Source organism: Carlito syrichta, unplaced genomic scaffold (genome assembly GCF_000164805.1).
Source record: "Carlito syrichta isolate Samal-C Ts95f unplaced genomic scaffold, Tarsius_syrichta-2.0.1 Scaffold308051, whole genome shotgun sequence".
Classification (NCBI taxonomy): domain Eukaryota; kingdom Metazoa; phylum Chordata; class Mammalia; order Primates; family Tarsiidae; genus Carlito; species Carlito syrichta.
This window is the reverse complement of record NW_007252147.1, coordinates 1,565,739-1,576,646: the sequence shown is the minus strand read 5'-3', so window position 1 is coordinate 1,576,646 and position 10,908 is coordinate 1,565,739. Positions and strand designations below refer to the sequence as shown.

General features: G+C 35.6%; 1 protein-coding gene across 1 annotated transcript in view; it reads left to right on the top strand.

Annotated features, from left to right (window-relative positions):
- The window catches only part of LOC110596260 (collagen alpha-1(XXIV) chain-like), an 81,587-nt gene that overhangs the window by 50,112 nt on the left and 20,567 nt on the right, over positions 1-10,908 (top strand). Inside the window, exon 12 of the mRNA XM_021715928.1 lies at positions 3,046-3,081. Within this exon, the coding sequence (XP_021571603.1) occupies positions 3,046-3,081 (36 nt within the window). The remainder of the gene's footprint in view (positions 1-3,045; positions 3,082-10,908) is intronic.

Sequence of the window (10,908 nt, the reverse complement as noted above, 5' to 3'; positions counted from 1 at the left end):
GAATTACAGGCATGCGCTACCACGCCCGGCTGATTTTTTTTTTATTTATTGTAGAGATGAGGTCTTGCTGCCCAGGCGGGTCTCGAACCCGCGGGCTCAGACAATCCACTCACCTCAGCCTCCCAAAGGCGCAGGATTACAGGCTGAGCCACCAAGCCCGGCCCCAATATATTTTTTTAAATGGGTGTGGTGGTACATGCCTGTAGTCCTAGCTACTTGGGAGACTGAGGTGGAAGGACTGCTTGAGCCTAGGAGTTCCAGGATGTAGTGAGTTATGATTGCTCCACTGCACTCAGCCTGGATGAACACACCAAGACCCCATGTCTTAAAAAAAAAAAAAGAAAGAAAGAAAAGGAAAAAAAATTATTAGAACCCTATTTCACCAATTTTTTAAAACCCTAGATGAACATTTAAGGACTTTAAAAATAAAGCAATAAAGATTCCACAAAGCCAAAACATTAAAATAGGTGGGAAAAATCTTTGCAAAGCATACAACATATAGCAGGTTAATACATACATAAAGAGCTCTTGTAAGTTAGTTTGAAAAAGATAGAAAACTGTAGAAAAATGAAGAACATTCCAGCAAAAAGAGTAGCCAGTCAGGGGGAGAGCAAATCCAAAAGTTCAACTACTGTTTTAAAAAAGATGTTCACCTAACTTTAAGTCAGAGGACTGCAAATTAAATTAAAATGAAATATTCCACATAACCTCTCAGAAGGAGCTATCAGGAAAGTCACTGGTAGAAATGTGAATACTGTCTTTGTGGAAAGATTTGTTAGCTATAGGTAAAGATAGCCTTTAACCAAGCAGTTCCACTTTGAGAAATTTGTCCCATACATATACAAAGGGGGACTCCCCCCAAATTAGTTTATTTATTAAAAATTGTGTTTTATTATGTGTTTATACTTGTCACCTTCAAAGTACTGTCCATTTGATGCAATACACCTATCAAGATGCTTTTTCCACTGCTCAAAACAGTTTTTGAATTGATCGATTCCGATGCCTTTTGACTTCTGTCATTTTTTGTTTTACCTCTTCCATATGGGCAAAATGTTTCCCTTTGAGAACTTTTTGTATCTGGAAACAAAAAGAAGTCATTCAGGGCAAGATTGGGTGAATAGGGAGGGTGGAGCGTGGAGCATGGAGGTCATACCATTTTTAGATCAAAAACTGCTGAACACTCAGCGCAGTGTGGGCAGGTGTCGTGGTGGAAGAACCAATCACCTGTTTGCCACAACTCAAGATGTTTGTTCCACAAATCGTAATGCAACCTTCTCAAAACTTCCAGATAACAATTTTGGTTGACTATTTGATATGGAGAAGCAAATTCCTAGTGTACTACAAGGGGTCTGCCCTCCTAGCCTTTTGTAGGAGGTCCCCCCTCATAAAAATACACAATCCACGAAGGGAATTCTACAGTTTTTTTTCCCACAACACTGTATTGGTAAGCAAGCAAACAACAACAACAACAACAAAACCTTAAAAACATATGAATGCTCCTCTGTGAAGGAATGACTGAGAAAATTGTGGTCCAGCAATTTCATGGAATGTTATGCAGTTATTAAAAAGAATTCATTGTATCTGGTTTGGCTGACCTACACTTATTTCACGATGTATTGTTAAGTGGGAAAAGCATAATGCATAGAAGAGTATATAATATGATCCTAATATTACCAAATAGCAGTATCCCTCATACATATGTAAATATATCTGTCAATATTTGATTAGAAAAAATATGAAAAGATATATACCAGATTGTTAATACTGAGTTGGGGGTAGAAAAGGTTGATTTTTTTTTTTTTAAGTGCTGTAACCTATCTTAAAAATCAATTTTTAAGTTAATCAAATCAAAAATGTTAAAGTTAGTACCCTAGTTTAAAATAGGTTAAGACAAGAAACAAAAATAAGTAATAAGTGGTGAATAAATAATAAGACTGTATTTTTAGCTTGAAAAAATAACAACATGGCATGAATCAGAAGAAATATATACTTTCATATTTTGCAGGTGTGCTTGCAATTTCAAACAAACTTTCTGAAGGATAATCTTTAACAAACATTTTAGAGTACAAGAATATTTCTCACAGCATTGCTCATAATGAGAAAAAATAGGAAAAAATCAATATTTGGGAATTTAAAATATCATAATGTATTAAATACTAGGTATATTAATCATCTAGAAGAGTATGGATTGATATTGAAGAATACTCACATTGTGAAAGTGTAAATTTGGGTTACAAAAAAGATGAATAGTGTTATAACAGTATTTACTAAAAATAGATAATTTCTTCAAGGATGAACATAAAAATATTAACAAGTCTTACAAGCAGTAAGTCCACCCAACAACAGCAGGCGCTACATTCTTTTCAAGTGCATATAGAACATTTACTAAGATAGATATTTTGAGTCATAAAACAAATTTTACTAAACATAAAAGAACTGAAATTATCGAAGGTATGTTCTCTTGTCATCATGGAATTAAACTAGAACCTAGTAACAAAAAAATAATAGGAAAATCTCCAAACACTTACTTCTAAATAATCCTTGAATCAAAAGGACAATCTCTAGGAAAGTTAGAAAATATTTTGAACTACATGAAATTATATACAATAAATCAAAATTTGCAGGATTCAAAAAGAGGAACAGAAAGAGAAGGAAAACACCCCACAACAGGATTTTCAAGGATTGAAGAAAAAAAATATTAAAAAAATATAACCTGAATTTAGAAAGAATTTTATTTTTAAATTGTTTTGTATATGATTGCCAGATAAGCTGTTTTGACTTGAGTGAATAAGTAGTTATTTTAGTCTCACCCGAAGGTAGTGCTAGGAACAGCAAAACAAACCAAAACAAACCTGTTGATGTGTTGTTTTTGTTATGGTTTGCTTAGGAAAAGAAAACTAAACAGTATATAAATTAACAAAACAAGTCTTACTGGATAGAAAAATCAAAACCATAATTTGTCATGTTTAGTATACAGCAATTTCAGCTACATTTAATAAATAACTATCAATAGCACAGAACTAACATCTTTTTTTTTTCTTTTAGGGACCCAGAGGTGAAAAGGGCTTTAGAGGGGAAACTGTAAGTTTAATTAAATTTGTGATTATAGTGTCTGACACTAGGCTATGAGCTCCATGAAAGCAAGGACTCTGCTAGCGTTATTATTATATCTCTGATACTTGTGGAATAAAAATAAAATTACAGTTGTGAGGAAGTAGAATTAACCTAGGTGGTATATTGCAGTGAAATCTGATAAGCCCTAAATTTGTTTAAGAACCTGCCAGTCATATTCTTTCCAGATCACTGTGTGAAATGGAGTGTTTGCCTTGTCGGGCATCCGAAGAGCAAGAGAGTCTTCTTCACCAGTGACAGAAAAAGGCACTGCCAGTCACTTAGGGTTATACCCACTATGTCCAGTCATCGCCAAAGAGGGCTGCAGAGGAGAAACAAATCATTAGCTGTCTATTTCAGCCAATTAGAAACAATGGTGAGAGGGTGGACACAACACTTCGTGACCTAAATAGCTTATACTGGCACTCTTTCCCACATTTCTAGGATGCCAGTTCTTCCAAGCTAAAGACGGCATTTTATAAAAGGGCCACTTCCCCAACAGAGATCGTGTTAAGCTTATTGTTTAATAAATCTTGTATTGTGTATAGTTAAGGTATGCAACATGATACCTTATGGGATACATATAGATAGGGCAACAATTATTATAGAGAAACATTATATTCATCCCACACAGTCATCTTCTGTTATCTTTGTGGCAAGAACAGCTAAAATCTACTCATTTATCATGGAATTCATGCTGAACTTATTAAATCATCAGCCATAAAAAGACGACAGGCATGGAATTAAATGAGGGAATTGAAACTAAGTACATAAGCCCATAAGAATAAATTTAAATAGAGCAGTAAAGTCTTGGTTAAAAGGTAATGAGATGACATCGTGACTGCTGGGATTTTTGCCTCTCATCATAGGGCATGCTTGGGACGCAGAATAAGTAAGTTGCAGTTTTGTTAATTAGCTGCAAAAGGAAAATTAATGTGATTTCAGATAGCCTAAGAATCCCGAAAGGGCATTTAGATAGATGTGTTCGATTTGCAGAAACGTGACCGTCACCATTTCTCAGCAGACTTATTATAACAGGAAGCAAGAACATATGCTCGCATTGAACTCATATTCCCAGGAAAAGTGAAAGCCGGGAAGAAAAACAGGAACACTTGGAATCAGCCCATTTCCCACACCTGTCTGGCTCTGCATGCTCTCCAACACCCCTTCAAGTGGCAGGAACTTGCTTCCATCAGGAGTAGGAAACCTCAAGCACCTATGACACTGTCACAAGCACTTCAAGTGGGGAAAAAAAAATCAAGCGGTTCTGATGGATTACAAACTCAATGGATTATGAATGCTTAGGTTGTACTGATGGAAATATGACATCCAGAATAAAGCAGGTAGTGGCACCAGTCGGGCCATCCACAAAGAGAAACATGGACTAAATTAAAGCACATTCAGAGAAGGGCTCTCTCGGGTTGGTGGAGGATCTGGGGAGAGCCATGTCTTGGGAAGGCTAGTTGAAATATCTGGGTATTTAGCCTCTACCCGGTTCTGCAGCCTGATCACATCTCTCTCCTTGTTCTTTCTGCTCTCTGCTCTCTTCCTGGCTTTTGCACCTACTATTTCTCTACATAATCTTTGTGTATGGCAGAGAGTTCTTGCTCATCTTGTGGCTTTTATTTAAAGATGGTGGACTCAGGGCGGACTTGGTGATGTTTGATGTCACCCTACTCCTACCCCTAGATGTAATACCTAGTACCCAGCACCTAGTAAAATACCTGGCACCTGTTCTTTAGTTCTTTACTTAAATGTCCTCTTATCAGGGACTTTTCCTGACTAACCTATGTGAAAGGACCCCACCTTACTGAGACCCCTTATCTTTCCTTAACCCGTGACCTTCCCACCTGACATATTACTGTATTTATTTGGTCTTTTGTTCGTTTTATCTCCCCTTACTTAGAATAAAGCCTCCATGACATACACATTTTACCTATTTTTGTTTCAGTGCTTTGTCCCTAACACTTGACATTGCCTGTCTTACAGTTGACATTCAGTAAGCATTTAATAGATTATTGGTAAATGTATTAGAGAACATTTGGAGTGTTGGAACATGGTAGTTGTCTTCAATTATCTGAAAGGTTGTCTTATGAAAGAGAGGATAGATATACTATGAGTAACTCTAGAGGATAAAATTAAAGTGATTTATTTATTGAATGGTATTTTCAATTTCTGTGCTCAGCTCCCTGAGAGACAGTGAGCTCCCTCAGGGAATGAGATATATTTGATACCACCTAATCCCCAGCCTATTATAGCACTTAGCACATAATTAACACATAATAAATAGCTTGTGATTAAATGAATCAAATTCTGAGACTGATTTCAGCTCAATGTAATCATACGCTACTAACATAATAATGAACAGCTGCACAAAACAATAGTTTTGCAAGATACTGAGCACCTTTCACTAAAGCCTACGGCCATCTCTATGAGTTACTGGACTGGTGTTTCTGCACTGAGTAGGGAATTAGAAGAGATATCCTTCAAGTTCCTTCCAGACTTGAGTGTCTGTGATTCTACACAAAAGGAAAAGAAATAAGTCCCACAAAAGAACTAACAAAAGCGTAGAGCATATAGAAGAGTTCTTTAAGTAGAGATGAATTATTAATTCCCGTTAGCTGTGAATTCTTCTCTGAATCCACCCACTCCCTGCATTGTTCATCATGGACACCCTTGTCCAGATCATATCACCCCTGAACTCCCTACTTTTTTTTTCTAGTCTGGTAAAGTAGTATCTCCCAAATTAACGTGCTTATTTGTTTTTTGGTCTGTGGGTTACCACAGTTCTCTTCACAAATAAGGTGCAAACTTCCAGTACTCAAGAGAGAGGGGAAGCAGGTACAATGACAGTGTAGACAGTTTAATAAGCTCCTGAAAACAAGATCTAACTGGCACATTAGAATTATGAGTTTAGTCTGTTTTTATTGTTGAGTAACTGATGCTAAATATCTTTTAATCACCTCTTTTCCTTTTATCCCATTATAGCTTAAGAAGCTTTATAAAGATAATCTTTTAATTCCTAGATATTATTCTGCAAGTACCTTAATCCATAAAATGTGCCATTAAACCTTTTCTCTTTTGTTCTATAGAAAAGCTTGGTAACATTTCTTATATTATCATTAGGAGTTTTTTCAGTACATTCTATCAGTTTGTTTGTTTTCTTCATTTTTTTTTTTTTTTTGTTTGTTTGTTTTTTTTAGTTGGAGTCTCACTCTGTCACCCAGACTGGAGTGCTATAGCATGTTCACAGCCACCACAGCCTTGACCTGCTGGGATCAGGCGATCCTTCCACTTCAGCCTTCCAAGTAGCTGGAACTACAGCCATGTGCCACCACACCCAGCTAATTTTTTATTTATTTATTGTAGAGACAAGATCTCGCCATGTTGCCCAGGCTGGTCTTGAATCCCTGGGCTCAGGCAGTCCTCTTGCCTCCACCTCCCAAAATGCTGGAATTACAGGCATGAGCCACTGTGACCGGCTCAATTTGTTTTCTTTAAGGGAAGAGTTTAGATAATTGACTGGCTAAAGACTAATCATTGGTTACTGTGTTTCAGAATGTAACATCCTATTGGGGGTCAGTCTCAGATAATACCAGTAAATGAGGTATTTTTGGAATAGATTTTCTTAACTAAGACCTATTATATAGAGACAAGTAAGACACTTAACCCTTTGTACAAAGATCAGAATCACAACAATCCATCAAATTGGCTTTTCAATCTTATTTTTAAATTTCCTGGCATAAGAATGTTTAAGCTATACTATTCTTGGCAAGTTTTATACCTAGATCAAACCATGATCCAGTGACTTTTAAAAAACTACAAAGAAGTTTATAACTCATTACACAACACATGAAAAGTAACCCCTTTAGGACTGGCAGTAGCGAGAAACTGCCAGGGGAGGGAAGTGCACACCTCATCAACAAGGGAATCTGCATAATGAACTTTTGTATACCTAATCTGAATTGCACCCCACACCTTTAAAATAAAATTTTTAAAAAATTTTTAAACCCCTTCAGCATAAATTGGGGTTTCTTGATTAGGAAGTTTCATGTTATCATATCTTCATATCTTCTACAGTTTATTAACATTGTAAGTTCTAGTACTGATCCCAAGTAGGTCATTTCCATCACTGTTTCCAAGAACTATTTCTGTATTGCCATCTGTAAGTTTCTTTACTTTCTGTTCAGTACTTGCTCCTTGTCTGCCTGCCCGTGGGCTGTTTTTAAAAGGAGTCTCTGGATTCATATATATTCTCTAAGCAGCCAGAGTTTTGTGACATCCTAAGGAAACGTACTAGCAGATAACATGTAGAATTCTCTCTTCTTCCTCTACTTTAAAACTGTTGTGTTATTGGCAGGTTAATCTTGAAAGGTTACAAAAAATGCCCTGGCTGCCATGAGACTTCAGATACTTTGAAAACAGGATTGAGTAATTTTTAGAATAATTAATGCAAAGCAAACTACTGAAAATAATGAAATACTGTTAGTAAAAAGGAAAAATTTAAATTATAGCAGAAATAATATCCTTGTGTCAACTACCTGAAAATGATTTTGGCAAAAATCGCAACTAGAGACATGTAACTTAAAGCCATAGAAATGGAAAAATAGAGAGAGAACAATCTTGTCATGAATTTTTAGATTGTCTGCTTCATTTTTATAGCATATTATTTAATGAAAGTTAGTAAAATGTTGGAGATTCCATTGATGTTTTTTCAACTATTACCTCTAAGTGTCTTCACAATTCTTGACTTGTGAAGAATTATCTTATTTGCTTCCAATTAGACAGTGAGGAGGATGGTTTAAGGAATAACTAAGGTAGGGGAAATATGTCCTAAATATTAACACATTCAGAATCCAGAGCATATATGTATATATTTCTTTTAAAAATTCATAGAAAGTATAAATCATTCAAAGGAAAAATCCCCAAACTTTTAAAACTCAAATTCACATTCCCCTTACATTCATACAGACTTCAAATTTGAAATTCCCAGCTGTATGCATGTGTACATTTTCTTTCTCAAGATACAAAACATGAGGTAGGTTGAGCACAGTGGCACATGCCTGTAGTCCTGGCTACTCAGGAAGCTGAGGCAGGAGGATCTATTGAGTCGAAGAGTTTGAGGCCAGCCTAGGTAGTAAAGACCCACATATCTAAAAGTTTTTTTAAAAAGGTTTTTTTTAATTTTTTTAAACACACATGAGGAAGAAAATTAATAAATTTTCTTGAAAGTCACAATTGTAAAGTGAACCTTGGAGACTGTCTTTACCAAACCTGTTATATTACAGTTGAGATATCTAAGATTCCAGTGTGCAGCAACGCACTCAAGCACTGATAGATAGATGAAAGAATAGCCCAGCTACACACATGACATCCTGAAGAGTTGATTCCTATTTGCAAGCATGCCCTATGCCTGTGATGCTCACTGATTCCATCCTGATTACAATACTATCTAATTCTTATTTAATATTACTAACTCTCAGTGAAACCTTTTAAACCAATGATTCTCAACCAGGAGCCATATTTCTCCCTCTTCCCCCAGCCCCCCAGGAGACATTTGGTAATATCAAGACAATTTTTTTGTCACAACTGGGGAGAAAGGATGAAATTTTATTGGCATCTAGTGGGTAGAGATGAGGGATGCTGCCAAACATCCTACAATGGAAGCTCCTCAATGTATACATCAGAAAAGGGAAAACTCTAAAACTCTATGCCAGCCTGAAGTCAAGATCATGAACCTAAATCAAGATTTCATTTGCATAAAGGAAATGAAATAGAGGAATTTACAAAAAGGAAAAGACCAACATACTCAGGTTTAGGGACTTGCACTTACCAGTATTTTTAAAGTCTAATTATAAAATATGTTACTTTTGGAGTTTCATATGTAAATTCCGTGATTAAGTGGAAAGAGAATCTATGTTTAAAGCAGTGCTTTTACTGTTGCCAAATAATCACTATAACTATTCACATTAATTTGGTTTCCTTTTTAGAAAATTAACATAGACAATAATAGTTTTATTATAAACTGCTTTATATAGTATAGAGAGAGCATGAGTCACCCTCCTTGATGGTGTACTAACTAGAGCAATAAAAGAGAACTAATAAAATGTTACATTGTTGGAATCATATTTTGTTTTACTTGGCTACTCACCCTACTCTGTGCAGTTACATTGGGGTTGCCCTGCCCTGTCTTGCTGGTTTTGAAGTATTTTGTTTGATCATATTTGCGGTGATCTAACTTGTTCTGGGCAACAAGCTAAAATGAACTTAATAAAATCAGCAGTACAGATAGTTTCCTCATTCTTCTATGATAAACTTCTCTTTCAAAGTTGAAGATAGGATATATGTATTTTCATACTGAACCATCAGTGATATTTTGTGAGATAATACTAAGTAAAGTGAAAGATCACAACTGTGTATTATTTTTACAGTGTTGATCCAGAATGGAGAAACTTACATAGCCAAATTCACTTTAACCCTTTGTGTATTTAAAAGACTATCTTCAACATGACATTTCTGTAACTTATCATGTAACTTCTGAAGTACAAGTTTTGTACATTCTCTGCTTAAAACTATAATCATAAACCTTGCAAATGAAGAAATGGCCAGCAGGCATACTGCTGGAGTACTCTACCCTTTTTAAGTTATGTGTGTTGTTTGTTCTAGCTGTCACAACATATTTAGGACCAACAGCTTTGGCAATAAGAGATACTTAATACTTAGTCAAGCATAGTATCAACATCATTCCAGACTCAGCTGAAGATAAATTTTGCTTTGCCATCTTTTAACCACAATCTAAGTTTGACTCAATACAGTCTTAACATTCAATTGACCATCAAGTAAGTTGATTTTTAGCAGACTTACAAGGCCTTCGAGCATTCTTAACTGCAATTACTCTTATTTCTTTTTTCTTAAAAAAAGGTCAACATTAATTTTGACATTTTACTATGCACTTTTTACTTTTATAATTTCTAATTTAATAGTAATTAATTTTAACATTATTCCTTCACTTACTTACTCAGTAAACCTTATTGAATGCCGATCATGTTCCAGAAAATGAGAAGATGACTAAGACACTTTAAGGGGCTTGAAAGACTTTCCAATGTGTCATGTTCTGTGGAATGCAGGGGAAAAAATGGCTAGTTGAACAGGAGGGAGGTGGCATGAGAGTTAGGCAAGGCAGATAAAGAGTTTTAAAGAAGACTTGGAAGATGAATGAACCTTCAACAGATAGAAAAGATAGGGCTAAGTGTTCCTGGTCATGGAAATAACACGTGCAAGAGAGTGATATGTGAAAGAATTTGGAAGATTCAGAGATCTACCAGTAGTTGTTCATAGATGGTGTGCAGGGTGTGTTGGGAAAGGTAAGTAGAAGTAAGGACCAGACCTCGAAGAAGAGGCACAGAAACTGAGAACATATTCTTTTGTATTTGGTGGACTTTGTTTTAATCCTACCTCTAACCATCATTCACTGGTCACTTAGTCATTCAATTTTCCTAAATGTAAAATGGAAATATACTTGGTACATAGTGAGATCCCAGTAAATGGTAGCCATCATTATTAAGAAGTTTCTATGTTGTCCTCTATACAATAAAAGGTCACTAAATTATTTTAACTACATAATTACATAATTAGATTTCCATTTTATAGGTAAAATATAGTTAACATAGTAGAGTGAATAAAGTCAGGAAGTCAAGTTAGAGGTAGAGACAGAACATTATGTCTTATTGTGAGCTGCTATAACAAATTGCCATAGACAGTGTAGCTTAAACAACAGATATTTATTCCTCATAGTTC